This window comes from Saccopteryx leptura, chromosome 2, assembly GCF_036850995.1.
Source record: "Saccopteryx leptura isolate mSacLep1 chromosome 2, mSacLep1_pri_phased_curated, whole genome shotgun sequence".
Lineage (NCBI taxonomy): Eukaryota > Metazoa > Chordata > Mammalia > Chiroptera > Emballonuridae > Saccopteryx > Saccopteryx leptura.
In genome coordinates this window covers 210,226,797-210,251,430 of record NC_089504.1, presented here as the reverse complement: position 1 = coordinate 210,251,430, position 24,634 = coordinate 210,226,797, and the positions used below count along the sequence as shown (strand labels likewise).

At 40.9% G+C, this 24,634-nt stretch overlaps 1 protein-coding gene across 1 annotated transcript; it reads left to right on the top strand.

Annotated features, from left to right (window-relative positions):
• Positions 1–1,370: 1,370 nt before the first annotated feature.
• MRPL39 (mitochondrial ribosomal protein L39) lies at positions 1,371–23,242 on the top strand. The gene is made up of 10 exons (XM_066369925.1): positions 1,371–1,738; positions 2,501–2,707; positions 5,672–5,811; positions 9,398–9,497; positions 10,810–10,877; positions 13,303–13,415; positions 16,228–16,293; positions 17,391–17,544; positions 18,914–18,961; positions 22,719–23,242. The coding sequence occupies exons 1-10, from the start codon at positions 1,675–1,677 to the stop codon at positions 22,764–22,766; spliced, it is 1,008 nt and encodes a 335-aa protein (XP_066226022.1). The 5' UTR covers positions 1,371–1,674; the 3' UTR covers positions 22,767–23,242.
• Positions 23,243–24,634: the final 1,392 nt, after the last annotated feature.

Sequence of the window (24,634 nt, the reverse complement as noted above, 5' to 3'; positions counted from 1 at the left end):
CAATACAGAGTTTTAAATTAAAGCCATCATGTTAGACATTACAAACCGAATATTTTTATCTTGTAAGTGGAAGTTTGTGCCTAATGACCATCTTCGCCCAGTTCCCCTAAAGCAGTTGTCCCCAACCGTTTTTGGGCCACAGACCGGTTTAATGTCAGAAAATACTTTCAGGGACCGGCCTTTAGGGTGGGACAGACAAATGTATCACGTAACCGAGACAAGCGTCAAGAGTATGTCTTACCCTGGCCGGTTGGCTTAGCGGTAGAGCGTCGGCCTGGCGTGCAGGGGACCCGGGTTGATTCCCGGCCAGGGCACATAGGAGAAGCGCCCATTTGCTTCTCCACCCCGCTCCCCTCCTTCCTCTCTGTCTCTCTCTTCCCCTCCCGCAGTCGAGGCTCCATTGGAGAGCAAAGATGACCCGGGCGCTGGGGATGGCTCCTTGGCCTCTGCCCCAGGCACTAGCGTGGCTCTGGTCGCAGCAGAGCGACGCCCGGGAGGGGCAGAGCATCGCCCCCTGGTGGGCAGAGCATCGCCCCTGGTGGGCGTGCCGGGGTGGATCCCCGTCGGGCGCTTGCGGGAGTCTGTCTGACTGTCTCTCCCCGTTTCCAGCTTCAGAAATAAATAAATAAATAAATAAATAAATAAATAAATAAATAAATAAATAGTGTGTCTTAGATGGATGTAACAGAGGGAATCTGGTCATTTAAAAAAAAATAAAACATCGTTCAGACTTAAATATAAATAAAACGGAAAAAATGTAAATTATTTATTCTTTCCCAGCGGACCCATATCGGTCTGCGGCTGGGGGTTGGGGACCACTGCCCTACAGCACTTGTTCCTTAGTTGGTGCTTCCCCCTGGTGGTAGTATATTCCCATTGCAAGTCAAAGAGCAGAGTGGGGAAAAGGCCCTGGGCTGAACACTAATTTACAGGCCTCGAGAAAAGTCATAGCATTAAACAACTTTGAATTTAAAAGCATTTCCACACTTCACCGGTAGGATGCTTACTTCAGTAGCAATAACATCCTGGTATGACAAAGGAATTAGACAGTTGCTCTGCAAATTTTGCAAGGGCATTCATTCATTCATTCATTCCACAAATGTCTATTAAGAGAACAAGAGACAATGCCCCGGAAACTGACATGCTGCAGCGGAACTAAAATCTCACCCTTTCAAAACTCAGAATTAAACCACGAGTTGGAAGATGTCATCGGTGTGGCCAGCTGGGCTGACCACGAAATCAAAAGTAAACGCAAGCTATCTTTCCCCGATTTTTCATCCCAGAAATATCCTTTGCGAGAAGCAAGGGCTTCGCCCAGTCGTCAGGGCTTGAACCCGCTGACCGCGGCGGGCGACGACGTGTGTGACGCCCGGGCTCCAAAAGAAACGCGCGTTTGCTGCAGAGCCCGCGCGTTGGAGGACTGCCCTCCCGAGGGCTCCGCACCTCTTCGTCCTCCGCCGCGCTCCTGCAAGGTGCCCCAGCCTCACATGCCAGACCTCCGGCGACTGCGGGTCAGCTAACCGAGACCCCGCTGCTGATGGCGGCGCGGAGCCCGAGCGCCCGGTCCGGAACGGAACTGTCCCACAGAACCCGGAGCGCGCGCTCAGAGTTTCCGGGGGGAGGAGGACGGAAGCGGACCTGCGCGCGGCGGTACCTGCGGCCCGGGCGGAGGCGATGGCCGCCGGGGTCTGGGCGCTGCGGCTCTGGTGGGCTGCCCCCGTTGGCAAGGCTGGCTGGAGTGAGTATCAGCGGCGGTGGGGACGGGCAGAGAGGCATAGAGGGTGGTGTCTACGCCGACTGGGCCGGAGGCGGGGGCCTGGGTGGAGGAGACTCTTGAAGTCCCGGTGGCGGGGCCCGCCCCTCTGGCTGGGGGGGGGGGGTGGTGGTGGTGGTGCAGACCCCGGGAGGTCGGGGCCGTGCCGCTGCAGGGGCGTGGGGCGCCTCTGGAAAGGAGCCCGTGCCGGCGCAGCACAGCCTTATTTCTCCACTGGAACACTCGTCCTTTCCGCGTTAAGTCCTGTTCTGTGGGGTCTGTGAAGTGAGCTCAGCGCTCCTGGCTCTGGCAGTCGGTGCTTTGCGCGTGGGAGCCCCGCTTTCCCGGAGCTTTGTGGTCGCCCCCACGACCCGAGCACAGCGACGACGTCGCTCACCGTCCTGATGACGGCTCTGTTTTAACTCCACGTTCTGGTTCCTTTCCGCTCCCTATTGTAAGTCAGACTGGATCCGGACAGAGGAAGTTAGTGGGAAACAGAGAATCGGTGCCGAAAGCGCGGAGTTCAAGTCAAGGCGTGGATCGGACCGGTTGGCGTTTTAATGGTTAATGTTAGAAAGTGGTTTAATTTTACCCCCGAGCGCATTTGAACGAATGGCGTTTACCGTTCACGTTGCTTCCCGTACTTTCCGTCTTGTGGGAGTACGGCGATGCGGGAGGAGGGCTGGGTGGGTCGGCGCTGTGTTACTTATTTCTTCGCCATTCACAGTTACTCTGATTTCTACACAGGATGGACAGCAACATCGCCCGCTTCTCGGCTGTCCCCGATCGAACTGATAGACATGCAGAACGATCTCTTTAATAAAGAGAAACACAGACAGCTGTCTCGAACACCCCGAACAGAGAAGATCGAAGTGAAACTCGTTGGGAAAACTGACCCTGGCACTGTGTTTGTGATGAATAAAAACGTTTCAACTCCTTTTAGTTGTGCCATGCGTAAGTAACATCAGGGTGCAGTTTTGACTTTTTACCTAAGCTATGTGGGAGGACTGGTGCAGAGGAGAGAAGATGCTGTAATTGCTCTCTGAGTGTCTCAGAAGTTTTCCTTTATTTGACATCTTGTAGTTCACTGTCGCTTTAGCTCTGAAATTGTTGGCCTTGCAGGGTTGGTACTGTAATGCACAGATTGTGCTGATCTTTGTTTGAATCTGGCCAAATGTAGGGTGCTGTAATTGTTTCTAGTAGAAGGCAGGCCTTAAAACATTGTCACTAGTTTGTCCCTTTTAGACAGCCCTCTGATGTGATGGGAACAGTCACCATGAGGATCTCATTAAAGGGACTATCCTGGCTTCCCATGACCAGCTACTTTGGCTTCTTTCCCTTTCTAGTCCTTATAGCCTAACTTAGATGGTTTATCTGCTTACCACTTGCCTATGTGTGTGTTGTATTTTTGTTTACATTAACATGTATGTGTGGTAAATGTGTGAGTGGAAGTGTGCATAGGATGAATATTATTTGGGGTAAAAACGTTTGCCATGTTCGTATCTTAATGGACAAACTGCACCATGTGTGATTTGGTGTGGAAATGAAAGGAACAGGGCCTATTTATTTTTTCAAATTTATTTATTTGTTTTAAAAAAGATTTTATTTATTGAGTTGAGAGAGAGAGGAGAGAGACAGAGAAAGAGAGGTGGAAGGGGGGAGGAGCAAGAAGTGTCAACTTGAAGTCACTTCTGGCATCTGGCATGTGCCTTGACCAGGCAAGCCTGGGGTTCAAACTGGCAACCTCAGCATTCCAGGTCGACACTTTATCTGCTGCACCATCACAGCTGAAGCTACATTTTTAGTTTTGATCAAATGTTTGTATGGTAGCATTGATAGGACTGGTAATATTTAAATTAAGAAAACCTTCACCCCAAATAGATATACACACACGTTCTCACTCATGTCTATGACTAGCTGCGCTGTTTAAACTTTTGGAAAAACTCAGTATTGATTCCATTTAAGTGACTTTAGTTATTAGCATAAGTTGGCCTACTCTGACATTTGAATTAGTATTAAGATAACTGTTTACTCAGTATTATTACTTTTTGAGCATTTATTGACCCTCTGCTATATGATAGTTGTTAGGATTACAGAGAAGGATGAAAGATGCTCAGGCCCTTCAGGAGCTTCATTCACATCACACAGAGGACGAATGAAGCGCCTGAACCGTACTCAGCATGGTTCTGCCCTGGTCCTTGCTTGTCATTCATACTTTCAGTCATTCAGGAAACTTATGTTGAGTACCTAGTATGTTTCAGGCCTGGTGCTAGACTTCCCCCGTATGCTCATAAGTGAGCAAGAATAGATGTGATTCCAGCCTTTATGGAACTGATGTAGTGGCTGATAATTTAGACCCTGAAGTTTGACCACATTTTTGGGTACCCATGTACTCAAAAACCATCTCATTAGGGGAGTGAGGGCTATGCTTGGGAGCAAGACCCAAAACCTACCTACGACAGGTATTTTATTTATTTATTTATTTATATATATTTTTAGTGCTTGTATATGCGCATGAGAGAGACAGAGAGATGGATAGAGACAGACAGGGACAGACAGGAAGGGAGGGAGATGAGAAGCATCAACTTATAGTTGTGGCACCTTAGTTGTTCATTGTTTGCTTTCTTGTATGTGCCTTGACTGGGGGACTCTAGCCAAGCCAGTGACCGCTTGCTCAAGCCAATGACCTTGGGCTCAAGCCAGCAACCGTGTTCAAACTGGTGAGTTCTCACTCAGCAAGCGACGTCTGCAGCATCCCAGACTGACAACTCTATATCCATTGCACGACCTCTTGGTCAGGCTATATATTTTTCCTTTTTTTTTTGGTTTTTTTTTTTTTTTTTTTTTTTTGCATTTTTCTGAAGCTGGAAACGGGGAGGCAGTCAGACAGACTCCTACATGTGCCTGACCGGGATCCACCGGGCATGCCCACCAGGGGGCGATGCTATGCCCATCTGGGGCGTTGCTCTGTTGGGACCAGAGCCACTCTAGCGCCTGGGGCAGAGGCCAAGGAGCCATCCCCAGCGCCCGGGCCATCTTTGCTCCAATGGAGCCCTGGCTGTGGGAGGGGAAGAGAGAGACAGAGAGGAAGGAGAGGGGGAGGGGTGGAGAAGCAGATGGGCGCCTCTCCTGTGTCCCCTGGCCGGGAATCGAACCCGGGACTTCTGCACGCCAGGCCGACGCTCTACCACTGAGCCAACCGGCCAGGGCCTATATTTTTCCTTTTAAATTGTGTGTGTATATATCCAAGTATATCCATGCTGCTGCTTTCCCAATATTTTAAGTGTAGCTCTTGGAAAATTACTTTTTAATGATTGACAAATTAATTTCAAACTAGACTTAGTCTTTTTTTTTTTTCTTCCATTTTTTTTCTTTTTTTCAGAGACAGAGAGAGGGATAGATAGGGACAGACAGACAGGAACAGAGAGAGATGAGAAGCATCAATCATCAGTTTTTTGTTGCGACATCTTAGTTCATTAATTGCTTTCTTATGTGTCTTGACCGCGGGCCTTCAGCAGACCGAGTAACCCCTTACTTGAGCCAGCGACCTTGGGTCCAAGCTGGTGAGCTTTTTGCTCAAGCCAGATGAGCCCGCGCTCAAGCTGGTGACCTCGGGATCTTGAACCTTGGTCCTCCGCATCCTGGTCCTCCACTCTATCCATTGCACCACTGCCTGGTCAGGCTAGACTTAGTCTTAATGAATGTTGTAAATGGTTTGGATACTTTTATTAATAATCAACAATACATTGGATGTGTTGGGTAGGTATTATTTAATTTATTGGTTATAGAGGTAAAATGTAGTATTTTTATCTCAAAAAAAAAAAAAGCTTGCAGAATCTTGCTTAATGTACTTAAACAGATAGCTTTTCACTTTGAGTTTTGTGAGATTTTGACCTTAAATCTATTTCAAATTCCTAGATTTAAGTGAGTGGTACTGCAGGAAGTCTATTCTGGCTCTTGTGGATGGACAGCCGTGGGACATGTATAAGCCTTTGACCAAGTCCTGTGATATTAAATTTCTTACTTTTAAAGATCCTGATCCAGGCGAAGTTAATAAGGTATTTCTATATTTCATCTATCTCTTCATATTCTCCTTTTTCCTCCTTCACCCCCAGTTTTTTCTTCTCCTTTTTATTAAAATCTATTTTTCTATGGTGTATGAAATGTGCCAATATAGCCAAGGTCAAATGTACCATACAGATTGTGTTTTGCTAGTTAGATTAGGCATTTTCATAGTTCAAATACTACAAATGGCATCTATTTCTCTGGATTTTAGTTTGAGAAAATGATATGGCATGCCTTTCACGTTTATATCTTTGTTCAGCTGCCACTTATTGATCACCCTCCATATTGTGAATGATTTTATTCCCCTGGCTACTGCGGGGATTTAGCCTTTGATCATCTTCTCTGGGTTATTTCAAGAATTTTTTAACGCTCTCTGCCTCCTATCACCCACACACCCCCTTTTTTTAATAGTAAAGTCTTCCTGATTAGTTTTTTAAGAGTTTTATCAAGTGACACTTAGCCCTAAAGAACTTGCTTGCATGGTCACTGTTCGTGTAACTTTAGAGGACCTGTGTGATCTTAGCTCAGCTGGCCTTTGAGCCCTCCCTCCCACTGCATCTTTCTACTTCCTCTGTGCTCTGGCCACACTGGGGACATGGTCACAAATGCTCTATCCTCTTATTAAACTACTTGCTTTTATTGATGCTCTTCCTTTAACTCTGAGTGTTTTCTTTCCTCTTGATTAAAATCTTGTTTCTCTTTTTTAGTTCAATTAAAATGCAGTCTGCTCTGTAGAACATTTTTTTTTTTACATGCTCAATATTTTTATTTTTAAAAATAATTTTATTTTATTTTATTTTTTTTTCATTTTTTTTTTTCTGAAGCTGGAAACGGGGAGAGACAGACAGACTCCCGCATGCGCCCGACCAGGATCCACCCGGCACGCCCACCAGGGGCAACGCTCTGCCCACCAGGGGGCAATGCTCTGCCCCTCCGGGGCGTCGCTCTGCTGCGACCAGAGCCACTCTAGCGCCTGGGGCAGAGGCCAAGGAGCCATCCCCAGCGCCCGGGCCATCTTTGCTCCAATGGAGCCTTGGCTGCGGGAGGGGAAGAGAGAGACAGAGAGGAAGGAGGGGGGGGTGGAGAAGCAAATGGGCGCTTCTCCTGTGTGCCCTGGCCGGGAATCGAACCCGGGTCCCCCGCACGCCAGGCCGACGCTCTACCGCTGAGCCAACCAGCCAGGGCCTAATTTTATTTTTTTAATGGGGCGACATCAATAAATCAGGATACATATATTCAAAGATAACAAGTCCAGGTTATCTTGTCGTTCAATTATGTTGCATACCCATCACCCAAAGTCAGATTGTCCTGTCACCTTCTATCTAGTTTTCTTTGTGCCCCTCCCCCTCCCCCTTTCCCTCTCCCTTTCCCCCCTCCCCCCGTAACCACCACACGCTTATCAATGTCTCTTAGTTTCACTTTTATGTCCCACCTATTTATGGAATAATGCAGTTCCTGGTTTTTTTCTGATTTACTTATTTCACTTCATATAATGTTATCAAGATCCCACCATTTTGCTGCAAATGATCCGATGTCATCATTTCTTATGGCTGAGTAGTATTCCATAGTGTATATGTGCCACATCTTCTTTATCCAGTCATCTATTGACGGGCTTTTTGGTTGTTTCCATGTCCTGGCCACTGTGAACAATGCCGCAGTGAACATGGGGCTCCATGTGTCTTTACAGTATCAATGTTTCTGAGTTTTTGGGGTATATACCCAGTAGAGGGATTGCTGGGTCATAAGGTAGTTCTATTTTCAGTTTTTTGAGGAACCACCATACTTTCTTCCATAATGGTTGTACTAGTTTACATTCCCACCAACAGTGTATGAGGGTTCCTTTTTCTCCACAGCCTCTCCAACATTTGCTATTACCTGTGTAGAACCTTCTTAGTGTCTTCTTGTTGGAATTAATCTCTCTTTTCTCTAGGGCCTCACAATACTTGGCTCATTTCTCTAGATACAATATTTTAATTTAAATTATAGATACAATATCAAATTAAAATTTAATTTTTATTATTTTAATTTTAATTTGGCTTTGAGAAGACTGGGAGATGTCTCTTATGGGACCCCGTCCTTAACTGATGTATAGTAGGCATTGAATAATATTTGTTGAACTGAAATACTTAAATAAGAAAATGACAGATAATAGTATTAGCCAATATTGAATGTCTGTGTGTATCAGACACTATCCTAGGTGATTTATAACTCATTTTATCCCCATAGAAATCCCCTAAAATAGGTGCTATTATCCCTATTTTCCACATAAATAAATTGAGGCAAAGAGAGATTCACCATCTTGGCCAAAGTTAACAAGTTAGGAAGTAGTGGAGCATTTATATCTCTAGAGTTCAGCAACATTGCAAACATTTATGAAGGATAGAGGAAAAAGTACATTTGCCCCTTGTCTTCAAGGCCTGTGTTTATACTTATTTTTAGTGTATATAATGTGGTTGTATAGAGCATGTTCTGGAGCACTCTGTCACATACAGCTGAGGGAGCCCACTTGTGTATCCATATGTGGAGAAGAGCTGACAAAATCAAAGGCCCAGTTATTGCAGTGCTAGTGTGGGGCATAAGGTGGGTAGGTATGTGCAGGACTCGTGTTTCTCTTCATGACTCTGATAAAGTCATTGCATGAATACCCATATCAGGCATGTCTGTGGGTCAAAATGTGGTAGTATGAGAGCCTCATTAATAATGAGGCTGCTTTGCTGTAAATATGTTTGATTTGAGTAATGTACATGATGTTAGGTATAGGATAGGAGTCATAAATAGTTCTTGAAAGTTAAGTCTTCTCTCCATATTTATATATGGTATAGAAAGGTATATATTAATATATTAATTTTACTTTAGCACATGTTTGTTTACTAGTTAACTTTATCCTGGGTTAAAAATAAAGTTACTGCCAGATAATAAAACTATTGGTTGATAAACATTACAGTGTCTTATATCTTGCACAGAAACATTGTTAGCAATATGAAGTTGGTGTTTCATTCTTTCATGGTTTTAGTTTGGTACAGATAATGTCATGGCCTCATAGTCATTACTGCTGTGTGCTGAGGATGGACAGATAATTGAGAAATATTTCTTAAGTTAAAAGTCAACTTAAGCCCTGGCTGGATAGCTCAGTTGGTTAGAGAATCACCCTGAGGCACAGAGGTTGCTGGTTCAATCCTTGGTCAGGGACATACAGGAACAGATTGATGTTCCTCTCTCTCTCTCTCTCTCTCTCTCTTTCTCTTTCCCTTCCTTTCTCTCTAAAACCAATAAAATAAACATGATGTGATGAGGGTTAAAAAAAAGTCAACTTAAATTTTTATGTTCAATAGACTTCAGTGAATCTTAGTGTGTATGTTTGGGTATATTTTATTTTATTAAAAAGTTTATTTTCAATTTATTGAATTTGTTGGGGTGACATTGATTAATAAAATTATATAGTTTCAGGTGTACAATTCTATAATACATCATCTGAATATTGTATGTGTGTTCACCACCCCAAATCAAGTCTCCTTCCATCACCATTTATTGCCCCTTTACCCTCTTCTGCCTCCCCTCATGCATCGTTTACTTTTCTAGGCTTATTGGCGTTCATGTGCCATGATGATGGGCTGTGTGATTGAGAGGGCATTCAAAGATGAATACATGGTCAGTTTGGTCAGAGCTCCAGAAGTTCCTGGTAATGTACACATATCAATATAAATATACTTTTTATAACCTTTGAGTATTTTGCTACCTATTTTTTTTTTTTTTTTACAGGGAGAGAGTCAGAGAGTGGGATAGATAGGGACAGACAGACAGGAATGGAGAGAGATGAGAAGCATCAATTATCAGTTTTTTGTTGCGACACCTTAGTTGTTCATTGATTGTTTTCTCATATGTGCCTTGACCGCGTGCCTTCAGCAGACTGAGTAACCCCTTGCTCGAGTCAGTGACCTTGGGTCCAAGCTGGTGAGCTTTTTGCTCAAACCAGATGAGTCCACGCTCAAGCTGGCGACCTCAGGGTCTTAAACCTGGGTCCTTCCGCATCCCAGTCTGACGCCCTATCCAATGCGCCACCGCCTGGTCAGGCCTTTGGTACCTATTTTTGATGTTGTATAGAGTTCATTTCTAATTTTATGTAGTATAAATTGCCATCATATATACATTCCATTTATTGGGGGTAACAAAATCCATCCTATTTAATTATGGAGGTCAGTAATTAAGGTAATAGAATTAAAAAAGTGTTACTCTTGAACATGAATTTCATGTAATTAAATTGTCTCAGTGTTTATTTCTTACCACTTTAAGCATTTATTTCCAGATCTAATGTGTGGAGGATGAGGAAAGGAAAGTATAGATAGACTCCTGGAGAAAGCCATGCTTGGGTTGAACTGTGTCACCAGAAATGGCCAGGACTCTGGAGAGGGACATCATTTTGGGGAGATGGAAGCATTCACACTTCTTGTAATTTTGCTAAAACTGGAATTTTGTGGCAGTATGTGTAGTAGGATCACATTTGTATTTGAAAAAAAATGTAGAAGTATGTACAACCAAAAGTATTTGAAAAGCCCAATAAATGATAAAATAAGACAACAAAAATAAAGATGTGTAGGAGATGCTAAAAAAAGAAATTCACCATTTCATGTCCATTTAGTCATTTATCTCCTTATTAAATATCTTGTTCTTTTAGAATTTTTATCTCATGACTGTTTGAAATATCTATAGTGGTAATATTTCTGAGACAAATTTGAATGTTTCAATAATGCTGGTGATTTGGGATTAAAATAGGTGAGTTAATTTTTTGGAGGGGGGAAAGTTAGTAGAACTCTGGCGGGCACCTGGGACACTGGTAACATGTTTATAATTTGTAGATTTGGGAGAGTTTGACTTCAATTTATGGTTAAAATATTTAGTTGTTAACAAATTGGTGACTATACTGTAACAAGTTTGACTTTGCTTTATTTCTGCTGAAACATTTGAATTTATTTTAATGTTGGTTTGATTTACAGTAATTGCTGGAGCCTTCTGCTATGATGTTGTTTTGGATAAGAGACTTGATGAGTGGATGCCAACAAAAGTGAGTATGCTCTTTGGAGTATTAATTTTAGAGTCTGTGCTTTTTTTTTGGTAGAATGTTTCCTATGTCAGTACTGTTAAATGGTACTGCATGTTGAGGACATTTAAAGGAATGAATCTATGTATCATCTATCTATCTTGTTTGTCTGTTTCTCCATGTTGTTGCTTTTTCAGTGTTTTTAAGAGAGACATGAATTAAGACACTCACAACAGCATGGTCAGTTGTATGGCAGCTTTATGTTCTTGATCTTTTCTTGAAATGCTTTTTTTCTTGTATTATTCCTTCTATTCCTTAAGATGTTGGTTTTTCCCTGACCTCTGGTGACCGCAGTGGATAAAGCGTTGACCTGGAATGCTGAGGTCGCCAGTTCGAAACCCTGGGCTTGCCTGGTCAAGGCACATATGGGAGTTGGTGCTTCCTGCTCCTTCCTACCTTCTCTCTCTCTCTCTCTCTCTTTCTCTCTACTCTCTAAAATGAATAAATAAATTAAAAAAATAAGATGTTGGTTTTCAAGGTGACCAGAATATAAATAAAATATAGAAGCTTAACTATATTGGCTGATGTGGTTGTAGGGTGCCTGGAGCCTTAAACTTGGATTCCCCAGAGTACAGTTTGAAAACCATTGCCCTAAACCCTTTAGCCTGTTGCTTACTGTGAGAGCCCCTATATGCAGGGGGCACATTGAGTGTAAAGGTAGGGGGTGTTGAGAGGGGGGTGAATTAAAGAATCAGACTTTGACAGAGCAACAAACTAAATAGCAAAAACTAGACTCTTTGTGGATGATCTGCCTTCATAATGCAGGTATCCCTTTTTGGTCTGGAACTTGGGTAGCAGCAAGGCCTGGCTAATAGTGATGATCTATATCAAGTACTCTGTAGGTAAGGGGGTTGCTGATGGCTCTCTAAACTCAAGCCTAGAGACTTAGTTGTGCTTGGGGAGAATAGGCAAATGCCTAATTCTTAATTAAGCAAAACTGTATGCCCTACCCTTGGAAGTCTGGAGATCAGAAAAGGGAAAATGGGAGCCTGTTGTTTGATTAGTTCCACTGTATATGCCTTTTCACTCTTTCTTACCTCTGAAAACAAATGTGTCTTATAGTAATTGAACTCATGATTATAATTGGCAGTGTTTTTTTCTTAGTGGTACATCTTAGATTTAATGAAATATTGTAATTCCTAAAAGCAAGAATTTAAAGCAGATTCATGTTAAATTCTGGCTTTGAAGTTATTTCTTTGATAACTCTACTCATAGTACCTCATATCAAGAGGGAAAGAGGAGAGAAATACGAAAGAAGAGAGACAGAAAGAGAGGTGGAGTGAGACACAAGGAGGAAAGCCAGGGGAGAAATTGGAGCTGTTTCTTCCTATTTCCTGGCTTCGTGTCAGTGTAACTTCTTCTTTTCTAAGTACAGTAGTCCCCCAAATTTAAGACGAGATTATTCCTTTTTGGAGGAATTGAGTAAGGACTCGTAAGATCAAGATTCAACTCTCATTGTCTGTGAAACTTGCTACCTTTTTATCCTTGTTTTAAAGTTAAAACTTTAAAAAAGAAATAAACTAGATAATTGCTGGCACAATGGGACTGGGTGGATGGCTTTGGAAGTAGGGGAGAGTTAAATTCAAGCAATGGCTTTATTAAATCATGAGTGTAGCTTTGTTATGCAGTAAAATATCCCTTCAAGAATGGAGAAGAGTCATCTCATAAAAAATATCTAAAAATAGGAAGTTTATGGTAAGAATTTTATTGCAAAAATTATTTGCCTAATAGTGATTGATCTTTTCTGTATTAGTAATGAATTATAGTATGAAAACCTAATTAAAGATTTTATTAAAAATCTTATAAAATTGATAATGTATATTACTAATCATTTTAATTGTGTAAAAATGATATTTTCATTAAATAGAAGTTTATGATATTGGAAATATAGTATATTTTGGACAGGGCTAATGATGATATTACATTTCCTGATAAAACTTCCTGAATCACATAAACAATTTTTGCCATATGCCTTTAGACAGCTTAATTTTACTCATAGTATAAACTTATTTTTGTATCTTACTATTTACTTAATAGCATTTCTACTTGTCATATCATTTTTGTAAACATTTATAAGGTTTATGATTTGAATGAAATATTAAAATTTCTTTATAGTATTACCTTTGATAATTATTAATACAGGCTGATATCTTAATTATAAGTAAATTACAAATTCTATAGTTTGTAGTGTTGGGAGAAATTGCTAACCCTGTATTTCATGGTCCAAATATTTAATTATTATAAATCAGTAACTTCTTTTCCTAACAAATTTGCTTTGCTTTTGTTTTAGTTGGATTTATAATATTAAACATATAATTTAGCTTATCTGCTTTATGTTGAAATAATTTTAAGTAAATTGTTACAAATGTTAATGCTTTTCGATTTTAAGGAGAATCTACGTTCTTTCACAAAAGATGCTCATGTTTTAATTTATAAAGATCTTCCATTTGAAACTCTGGAAGTTGGTGCAAAAGTGGCATTAGAAATATTTCAACACAGCAAGTAAGTGTTGGTTTCCTTTAAAGCAAGATTAAACCCTTCAAAGTTATATGTAATGAAGAAAATTCAGCTCTTAAGGAAAAAAAGTGAATAAAAGCAAATTTAGTTGGGAGAAAAATTTAAAAATAACAGTTCAGCTTATAATAGATATATCTTATAAAAGTTATATTCTCTGGTTAGTTGATGAAAGCCTCCGTGATCAATACTATGGCATGGCATTTTAATAAGTGACATGCCTCAGCAATATTTCATAAGACATTAGTCAATATGATGTAAAACATGTCTTGTGCTCAACTGAATTTGGAGAGTGGCGGCATAGAAGATTTCATCTGCAGTCTAGGTCCTCTCAAAGTGGATTTAGACAACAGTAATTCTCTAATGTATTAACCTGGGGAACTCTTTTTCTTGAAGCATTTTTTAGCATATCCTGGAACCATTATACTGTACTTAGAAATCAGTAGGAGTCTACTATTTTAACTGAACTAAGAGTACAAATAATACTATAGAATCAAACCACTGCCTGACCAGGCAGTAGCGCAGTGGATAGAGCGTTGGACTGGGATGCGGAAGACCCAGGTTCGAGATCCCGAGGTCGCCAGCTTGAGCGCAGGTTCACCTGGTTTGAGCTAAAGCTCAGCAGCTTGGACCCAAGGTCGCTGGCTCGAGCAAGGGGTAACTCAGTCTGCTGTAGCCCCATGGTCAAGGCACATATGAGAAAACAATCAATGAACAACTAAGGTCTCGCAACAAAATACTGATGATTGATGCTTCTCATCTCTCTCTGTCCCTGTCTATCCCTCTCTCTGACTCTCTCTCTGTCCCTGTAAAAAAAAATATTATTATAAACAAACCACCATTGATTCTATAAGAAATTTTTTAGGGGAAAAAAAAAAGAAAATTCCTTAGATTATCAGAACATATACATGCCAGAATTCTAGGGTCGTGCTGTCTAGTGGAACTATAATGTGAGCAATCTTTAAATTTTCTAGAAATTATATTAAAAAATAAAGTAAAAAAAAGTGAAGTTAGTTTTAATCATAAATTTTATTTAAACAGTATATCTAAAATGTTACTATTTCCACATGAGAAATGGCAGTGATATTTTAGCTTCTCCTCATATTGAGTCTTCAGGATCTGGTGTATATTTTGTGCTAAAGGCACATTTCATTTAGGGCTGATTACACTCAACTGGTACGTAGCCACCATACTGGACAGCACTCCAGACTTTCATGCCATTTGCACTAAGCTTTTCTTTGCCCATACTCAGCTGTCAGTCTAGAAGAGCCTTGTAGGACTTTGGTAACTTAGTTGAATGTGTGGGGAGGGAGGAAGTGGTTTTGAGGTAAGTTTGAGGAGAGAGGAACTTTGGATGATTCATGGTATATCAGTGATTGGGCCTTGGCTTGGCTCCCAATGGACAGGAGCTTCTCTTAGAGGTGACCCAAGAAGTATAAATATTCAAGGGAAGTGTCTCCTTCAGTAATGCTTGTGAGACTCTGGCAGAAGGGGTGTGGTAATAAAGTGGATGTTCTTACGTGAGCTAATGTTTCCCAACCTTCTTACATGCTTATATAATATTTGTTTAGCTCTCTCGTGTGAATAGACAGGGCTTTTGATGGTAAGTGGTAAAGTCATGATTTAAACCTGGGCTATGTGCTTCCATCTTCACTATCTGCTCTACTGACAAAATGGGGTAGATTTGAGAGACATGTAGGTAGAATTGACACGATTTGTTAATGAACTGGATATAGGGAATGTGTTGGGAGAAGCGGGAATTAAGGAAATATCCCAAGTTTTTCACTTGGATACATGGGTGGTTGGAGGTATCACTTACTAAGCTAGGAGAATAAGGACTATGCTCTCTTATTCTTAAGCTAGGAATAAGAACAAGTTTGGTGGTAAAAGAAGGGGTCATTTTTTGTTCACTTTGAGAATTGGGCGTTTAAGGTGCTTGTGGAATAGCCTAGTAGATATCCCAGAGGGTCTTGGCCTGACCAGGCGGTGGCGCAGTGGATAGAGCGTCGAACTGGGATACGGAAGATCCAGGTTCGAGACCCCGAGGTCGCCAGCTTGAGCTCAGGCTCATCTGGTTTGAGCAAGAGCTCACCAGCTTGAGCCCAAGGTCGCTGTCTCCAGCAAGGGGTTACTCGGTCTGCTGAAGGCCCGTGGTCAAGGCACATATGAGAAAGCAATCAATGAACAACTAAGGTGTTGCAATGCACAACAAAAAACTAATGATAGATGCTTCTCATCTCTCCATTCCTGTCTGTCTGTCCCTGTCTATCCCTCTCTCTGACTCTCTGTCTCTGTAAAAAAAAAAAAAAAAAAAAAAAGAGGGTCTTGGGTGTACAGTTTGGGGCTCAGAAGAGGAATGTGGGTTAGAAGTAGAGACATGGAAGATGAAAATGTGTTAAGTGGTAAAGGAAACTGTACCAACCTGGGAGCGAGCCCAGTGAGGAGGCTTACTCAGAGTGCAGAGGGGCTGAGGGCAGAGAAAGAGAGAGAGAGGAGTGGCTGGAGTGTTAGAATAATGAGTATTTGAGAAGTGGAGGCTAGCAGTGGTGTTCAGGAGATGAGGACCCAAGTGTCGTTAGCATAGCACTAAGGAGACGCCTGTGCCTTTGGTGACCGTTTGGTGAGTCATGAGGCCATGGCCAGGTAGAAGGAGGTGGGCCTGAATGGGAGGTGAGGAAGAGGAGGCTCCAAATGTAAACCATTCTTGCAGAAACTGTGGCTGAACAGGAAGAGTAATGGTTTCTGTAAATACTCTTTTGTATATTTATAATTAAAATTTTTCTTCTTTGCTGCTTTTTAGGTATAAAATAGATGTTATAGAAGAGAAGGCATCTCAGAGCCCTGAGAGAATAGTCAGGCTGCACAGGTACGTAAAAATAAATTGGGGCTATACAAATTTATATTAAGGTTTAGCTTTCCTGTTACCTGAATGTAGTATACAACCAAAAAAGGTCAACTTGTGCTTTTTTTTGCTATTATTATCTCATTTTCTATTGCTTTGTTTGTTGTTTTGATATGGTAGTAGTTGGAAGCTTTAAAATATCTTCAGGAACAGTTGTGGTTTCTGTTCCTCATTTTATTGTTGTTTTTATTTCTGCTTTCAAAGGTTGAAAACTATTGTTTAAAAATGTAATTTTTAAGAGAGAATTTTGAATTGAGCAAAAATTCCTTATTATGAATTGCACATGATAATTTATGTGTATAACAGAAATATGAGTTCTGACAAATTAGTTACTGCTAATAATGCATGTGTATAAATTAAACGAATGTGCTTTCTGACAATGGGATGAGAGAAGTAAGAGTGTGTTATACAAAATTGACTTCCTGGTCTGTCACTGTTTACTCAACCTCATATTTTCTTGTTTGGACTTAACTTTTTTCCTCTAGAAAAATGTTCTTCGTTTCTGACACAACCTGTCTTACATACTGCCTTCTAAACTCTGTTATAATGACTTGTAAGGTTGTAGGTTTTATTTTTTTTTTAATTTTTATTTATTGATTTTAAAGAGAGAGAGAGAGACAGGAACATTGATTTGTTTATCCACTTATTTATGCGTTCATTAGTTGATTCCTGTAGGTGCCTTGACTAGGGATCAAACCTGCAACCTTGGCATATTGGAAAAATGCTCCAGATGAGTTAATCAATCAGCCAGGGCTATAGGTTGTCAGTTTTAGACATTGGATCCACTTGAAAGGATGATGTGTTTAGTGATTTTAAAAATATTTATACTTATATCGATGCTAATTTAGGGAAAATTAGAACTTTAATTTTCAGAGTTTTAGTCTTTTCACTTGAGATTTTTATATCATGGCTATACATGATATAATGTATCATGGCTATACATCTCTATTGAGTGTTCTTGATTAGGGACGTAGGAGCAAAGAGAATGAATAGATTTTTCCCCCCAGTGTACTATAAATCATTTGATTTTCAGGTTTTGTTTATTTTTAAAATCAAATCAGGTTTGGTGACTTCATTGATGTGACCGAAGGCCCTCTTATTCCAAGAACAAGTATTTGTTTCCAATATGAAGTGTCAGTGGTTCACAACCTTCAAGCCACACATTCAAGTCTTGTACGGAGATTCCAGGGTATCTCTCTACCAGTTCACTTAAGAGTAAGTAAAGTTAAAGTTTCAGGTTATTCATTTTGGGTGTGGATGTGATTCTGGTCCTGATTTTATACCAATTTGAAGGGCATAACATGTTAATTTTTGTTAAGTTGTATGACACTAATACTTTATAAACCCCAGAAGGATTGGCATGTACATATTTAGTAATTTTACCTTTTATTATGAGTTTTAAGTTTTACCAACTCATTCACTGAAATAATCACTGACTTACCCATAACCCTCAATAACCCCTTCACATGACTTAAAATTGATGTGATCATTATGCACTTTGGAGTTTTGTTTAATTCATTCTGATAATCCTCTGCTACATAAGATTATTAAGGATGGAAAATGATTTGACTTTGGGTGACGGGCACACAACACAATTAACAGTTCAAATGCTATAGAGATATTTACCTGGAACTTATGTACTCTTGTTGATCAGTGTCACCTCATTAAATTGAATTTTCTAGATAAAATAATAAAAAATAAAGGGATGGAAGAAATTAGCTCTATAATTTTACTATTGTGTTTGTTAGTTTTTACTTGTTCTTTAGGGTAATTTGCTAAATCCTTTAGGTTTGCCATTTCAAGGTGAAGATGTCACAGTTGGTTCTTAATGAACCTCTCCTTGTGATTGATTGTGATTTGAAATTGGCTATTTAAGGAAAGAAGCGTAAACTACAGGAAAGCAGGGCAGAGTTTTGCTTCTCATTAAAATGAATGCTTTTTTTTTAATTTGAAGAAAGGCTGCCACTTATTTATTTAATCTTGGGGGGGAAGATAGAGAGATAGATTAAGGCATGTGCCCCAGCTGAGATCTACCTGGCAACCCGCATCTGGGGCCAGTGCTCTGCCCATCTGGGGCCATGCTTGCTACCAAGCTATTTTTAGCACCTGAGGTGAAGTTCCCATGGAGTCATACTCAGTGCCTGGGGCCAACTTGCTTGAACCAGTCAAGCCATGGCTGCAGGAGAGGAAGAGAGAGAGAGAGAAAAGGGGGAGGGGAAGGGTGGAGAAGCAGATGGTTACTTCTCCTATATATCCTGACCAGGAATTGAACCCAGGACTTCCACATGCTGGGCTGATGCTCTCCCACTGAGCCAGCTGGCTATGGTCAAAGGAATGCTTTCTATAATGGTAATGATTAAGAACAAAAGAGGAAGACTAGTATATTAAGGGCTTAATTGTTTTTTCTTAAATGCCCAACAAAGCAGCTGTTCTATATGGTATATTTTTTCTCCTACTCTAACCATGTTTAGTCTCATTAGTAGTATTTATGTATTTGTTTTGTATAAAACCTGTATAAAGACTGAGCCCCTTTTATTTTAACTTTCCTGATTTATTTAATTTATAGTAAATCTTTCTTTTCAAGGCACATTTTACAATATGGGATAAGCTGTTGGAAAGGTCTCGGAAATTGGTAAGTGTTTTTGGCAGCTAATGAGCCTTCTTCTACAAAGAGATATTCATTGACATTAAGCAACAATAACAACAACAACAACGAAAAAGAAAGAAAAGTAGTAATTAGTTGTCTCAGTAGCTAAAACAGTTTTGTGGTTGTTTACTCAGAAATATTTTGGCAAGAAAAAATTGTAGTTTGTAATTCTGTTTTGATTTTGTTTGTTACTATTATGGAAATAATCCTGTAGAACTTGAAGAGAAATAAGAATATTATTATATAGTAATAGTTTTTAGAAGTTATAATGGTATTAATTAGATCTAATGATAATTTTTTTGTATACTTAATGGGCATTTAAAGGATTAAGATTTGTTAGATATATTTTTAAGCTGCCTCGATTGTTGACATTAAATGTACAAATGTCTTGAAAAACAAATTTAAATACTTGTGTTTTTGTAGTGTGTTCTGTCATTAGCATTTAGATTTCATAAGTAGGAATGATATCTTTATTGACCATAACTATCCCAGTTCACTCTTTCATAGGACAAGTGTTCATCTTCCACTGAAATTATCTGGTAGCTGTCCTGTGTAATCCTGCCACATGAACCCTCCTAGTTCCCTGATTTTCCACTCTAGTCAAGCTTGCAGCGAATCAGCACACAGCAAGCTTATTTTCAAGTTTATTTCCCGTTTCCATCCTACTCATTCTTTAATATCTTGCCCAAGTCCCACCTTCTCCATGAAACATTCTCAGAGTAATTGTTTACCAAATATCCATTCATACAGTTTCTGCTTGACTATATATCTCTGCTGTTACCTCCACTGTTGTTTTCTGATTGTTTTTTGTTTGTTTGTTTGTTTTTGTTTTTTTGTATTTTTCTGAAGCTGGAAATGGGGAGAGACAGTCAGACAGACTCCCGCATGCGCCTGACCAGGATCCACCCGGCACGCCCACCAGGGGCAACGCTCTGCCCACCAGGGGGCGATGCTCTGCCCCTCCGGGGCGTCGCTCTGCCGCGACCAGAGCCACTCTAGCGCCTGGGGCAGAGGCCAAGGAGCCATCCCCAGTGCCTGGGCCATCTTTGCTCCAATGGAGCCTTGGCTGCGGGAGGGGAAGAGAGAGACAGAGAGGAAGGAGGGGAGGGGGGGTGGAGAAGCAAATGGGCACTTCTCCTGTGTGCCCTGGCCGGGAATCGAACCCGGGTCCCTCGCATGCCATGCTGACGCTCTACTGCTGAGCCAACCGGCCAGGGCTTCTGATTGTTTTTGCTAGTACATTTACATTCAATTTGTTAACCCATTCAGGGCTTAATATGTATGTGTAACCTCAAGTTTTGAACCCAGCACTTGGCACACAGCCTTTGGCTTACCCAATAAATATTTATTGATTATTTTAATGATGTTTAAACTTAATCTGTATTAATGAATTTGTAGGTAGAATTTATTAGCTATAGTAGTCTCATATAAAGTAATTTTCTTTGATAAGAAAGTATATTTGAATGGATAAAATTACTTTGTCACTTTGATTCATCACAATGATCAAAAGAAATGAGTATGTAAGAAATTAAATGGTTTGGGAAACTCAAGAAGCGTTAATAACTGAATACTTTAAAGCAGGCATCCCCAAACTATGGCCCGCGGCCGCATGTGGCCCCGAGGCCATTTATCCGGCCCCTACCGCACTTCCGGAAGGGGCATCTCTTTCATTGGTGGTCAGTGAGAGGAGCACTATATGTGGTGGCCCTCCAACGGTCTGAGGGACAGTGAACTGGCTTCCTGTGTAAAAAGTTTGGGGACCCCTGCATTAAAGCAAGTAAAAATGCAGAAAAATAGCAGAGACAGTAACCTAGAATATCTAGTAGAAATCAGTGAGCAGCTGTTTTTGAAACATTTATTCTGGTTCAGGTTTCTTCTTCTATTGTCTATTTTGCTTGTCTAAAAATGGTAGGTTGCACATGTGATTCATTGATTCAACCAACATAGACTTATTGAGTGTTTTGTGCCAAGACCTATAGGTATAAAAATGAGTAAAACCTACTTGGTGTCCTCAAGGAAGTTACTTTAATGGGAGAGGCAGACAGTCTGGGTACATGTGGGCCTCTGGCACTCAGAGGTGTAGGACCCAGCCCAAGCTGGGGTGTTGGTTAAGGAAGGTTCCCAGCAATTGGTGTCTCTCAGGCTGGTTTTAAAGAAAGGATAAATGTAGGCCAGGCAGATATTTGCTGGGGGGTGGCTTGCGGGTTATTTCAGCAGAAGCTACTTGTATGGAGGTCTAGAAGGAAGGAGAGTTGGGGGATGTTAGAGGAATCTCAGTATACTGTCCTGTGTAGAGTGGCTGAGGAGTCCATAGAAGTTTGCTGTAAACTGTATGAAGGGCTCATCTTCCATGACGTAGAATTTGCATTCCCCTCCTGAAGGTGATGAGGTAACTAGAGAATTCTAACAAGGAAATGACCTCTTAGGCAGCTATTCCTGTTTAAGAGTTCATTCTGGGGGTGGTGTGGAAGATCGTTGCAGCTTCAGCCAGCACCCTTATTAGGGGGAAAGGAGATGACAAGATGCGAAGTTCAGGTATGACAGTGAGAAGATGCAAAGTTCAGGTATGACAGTGAGAAGGGCTCTGGAAGTTACTTAGGTAGAGTTAGGAGGACTGTTGACTGACTCTGCCAGTAAAAGTACTGTGGATTCTCTAATGCTGGGCATGGGCAGCTGGGTAGGCCCTTCCCTGAAGTAGATAATGCAGGAGATGGAGCAGGTTTGGGGTGATGAGGAATACAGATTAGTCCTGTTTGCTGGATGTGTCTGAGTGACATAGAATAAATATCCAGCAGGTTGTTTCATTCATTTAATGTTTGTTATAAAGATGAAATACCATAGGAATTTATATCAGTTAGCCTGTGGTATAATTGATTTCTTCCTATATTGTTTGGCTTAAAGTTGCAGCACTTATTGATGACCTTAAGTGAGGGCTTACTGTATGAACATACAGATAGATACCTATTATTACTAAACCTGTAATATGCTACGCTCAAAATAGAGTTATATGTCTCAGCAAAATACATTCATTTAACATACTTTGTTGCAGCACTGTTGGTTTTTTTGTGTTTTTTTGGAGAGGGGGTCAGGTATGAAGAGGGAAGGAGGAGAGAGATGAGAAGCATCAACTTGTAGTTATTCACTCTGGTTGTTCATTGATTGCTTTCTTATATGTGCCTTGACCAGGGGGCTCAAAGCTGAATCAGGGACCCCTTAGTTAGGTCAATGACTTTGGGCCCAAGCTAGCGACCTTGAGCATCAAGCTAGAGACCTTTGTGCTCAAGCCAGCAAACTTGGGATCATGTCAGTTACCCTGTGCTCAAGCTAGTAAACCCCTGTGTGAGCTGATGAGCCCCTCTTCAAACCTGCAACCAGTGTCCTCAGTATCCTGGGTCGATGCTGTATCCATATCCACTGCACCACCACCGGTCAGGCTGCTGGTATTTTTCTTACACTAAAGATTCATTTTATAGATGAAAAATAAAGTGACAAACTGGAGAAGTCTAGCTATATGCTTCAGGTTATATTTTTAATGGAATTGTGCTTTACTTGATAGTTTATATTTGGAACTGGCCTTGTAAGTTTTCTTCTCTTTCTACTTAACTTTCTGTGATAATTACTATTGAAGGAGAAAGACAAAGGTCATTTGTAAGAGAAGTACTGTGGGATGATTTTACATGGTGGGTGAAGGATAGAACTAAAAGTGTTTATTAGAAAAGTAAAGCTATTCATGTTTTTACAGGTAACTGAAGATCAAACTAAACCTACAGAGGGCAGTGCATCTACCTAGTAACTTCTTAAAATTTAAACATGTACAGTAAATAATAAAAGTTTTGATGTAATATTTGTGTGTTCTTATAAAGATTAACTATCTTTTTCTCCTTAAGATTTATACTGATGTTTACCTTTTTCTTTTGCTAATGAATAAAACAACTTATGTTTTCACAATAAACATTTCACACAGAAATAACCCTGTCCCTCACACTCCCCAGATGTAACACCGTTTGGCATATTTTCTCTTTTTAGTATTTTTCTACATGTATGAACTTGTATGTACAAATACAAATGTAATCTTTTAAAAACATAAATAGGATCATACTGCCCTGGCTGATGGCTTGGTTGGTCAGAGCATCGTCCTGAAGTCCAGAGGTTGCCTGTTCAGTCCTTGGTCATGGAACAGACAGGAACAAGTCTCTCTCTCTCTCTCTCCCTTCTTCTTGCTCTAAAAATCAATAAAATAAACATTTTTTAAACAAGGAAAAAGCACATTAGTTGTTTATGTTTTTTGTTGTAAAGTGGTACACACGTTCCCCCCAGGCCCATTCGGGAGAGGGTGCCTGAAGCTCTGGCTCACGCAGCTGCAGTCAGGACAGATTTGCACAAGAGCAGAACACATTCTGGTGTGAGTCCTTTATGGTGGCTATTGCTGACTCAAATGACGTAGTATATTAAGCATGAGGTCGGCCTCCCCGCAGCAGTTCCCATACGGGCTAGCAGTTAGGATTCCTGGTTTTCACTCAGGCAGCCCGGTACGACTGTGGGTATGGGAACAGAGTGGTTGTCATTTTTGCTCTCGCTACTAAAACTTTTCAGGCCTTTGCACTGAAACCCAGGAGGCTCTGGGCCCTGTTCTGCATTTTATTGAAGTGTCAGTTTTCATCACATCTTCATTAATTGTCTTCTCCATCAGTAACTCAGTTATATTAGAGACATATACATTAAAATGGGGAAGAAGTGGTGCAGTAAACATCCTTTTGCAAAATGGCAAGTGTTTTGAGTGTAGATAAAGTTGACTGTTTCTTACATTCTGGCCATTTCACATGGGACCTTTTATTCAATCCCCACAACAACCTGCTGAGAAGGTGTTTCCATTTGGTAAACAAAGAAACTAAAAGAGCACAGAACTGGCAAGTACCCAAACGAATCTGAACCCAGGTAATTTCACTCACCTGCTCTTAGGCACCCCTCTGTGCTGCTCGCATGTCAGTACTGATGTTGGAAGGGATTTCTGATAGTGGAGTCATTGGCAAGTGCAACCTGGTTCTAGCCTCTGAAACAGGGGTCCCCAAACTATGGTCCGAGGGCCGCCTGTGGCCCCCTGAGGCCATTTATCGGCCCCCGCCGCACTTCCGGAAGGGGCACCTCTTTCATTAGTGGTCAGTGAGAGGAGCACAGGATGCGGATGTTTGGGGACTCTTGGTCTAGGGGATTTGCAGAAAACGTTAAAGTTTGGGGACCCCTGCTCCAAAAGGTTTGCCAATGACAGTCCCAACAACAGTATTTGAGAGTACTTGTTTTCCCGTGCCTCGGACTGATCAAAATATTTTACAAATATTTTGCCAAAAAATATTTTCCCATTCCAGTCCAAGCACTTGGTTTCCTGGGCTTGGTGCAAAGGTTTCATCTGATGTTTTGTTTCTTACACATGGGTAGGGTCTACTTTTTCCTAGAGTCCATATTTTCCTGTTCCTGATTAACTTTCTTTTTTTTAATTTTGAGTTTTATTGATTAAGCCGGCAGCATACACGGGGGATTCTTCAGACCCAAATTATGCAGCCCCAAGTATATTTCAGAGGCTGGTTATATACCATTTAACTACATACAGGTTGAGGGGGGGGGGCATGACAGCATGACATAATCATTTACAAGACTAACATT

What these genes read in the sequence shown, in the direction of transcription:
- MRPL39 (XM_066369925.1), top strand. Translation starts at nt 1,675, where the DNA reads ATGGCCGCCGGGGTCTGGGCGCTGCGGCTCTGGTGGGCTGCCCCCGTT. An exon ending in ATCCAGGCGAAGTTAATAAG is followed by an intron (nt 5,812 to 9,397) that starts GTATTTCTATAT and finishes TTACTTTTCTAG; the next exon opens with GCTTATTGGCGTTCATGTGC. An exon ending in GAAATATTTCAACACAGCAA is followed by an intron (nt 13,416 to 16,227) that starts GTAAGTGTTGGT and finishes GCTGCTTTTTAG; the next exon opens with GTATAAAATAGATGTTATAG.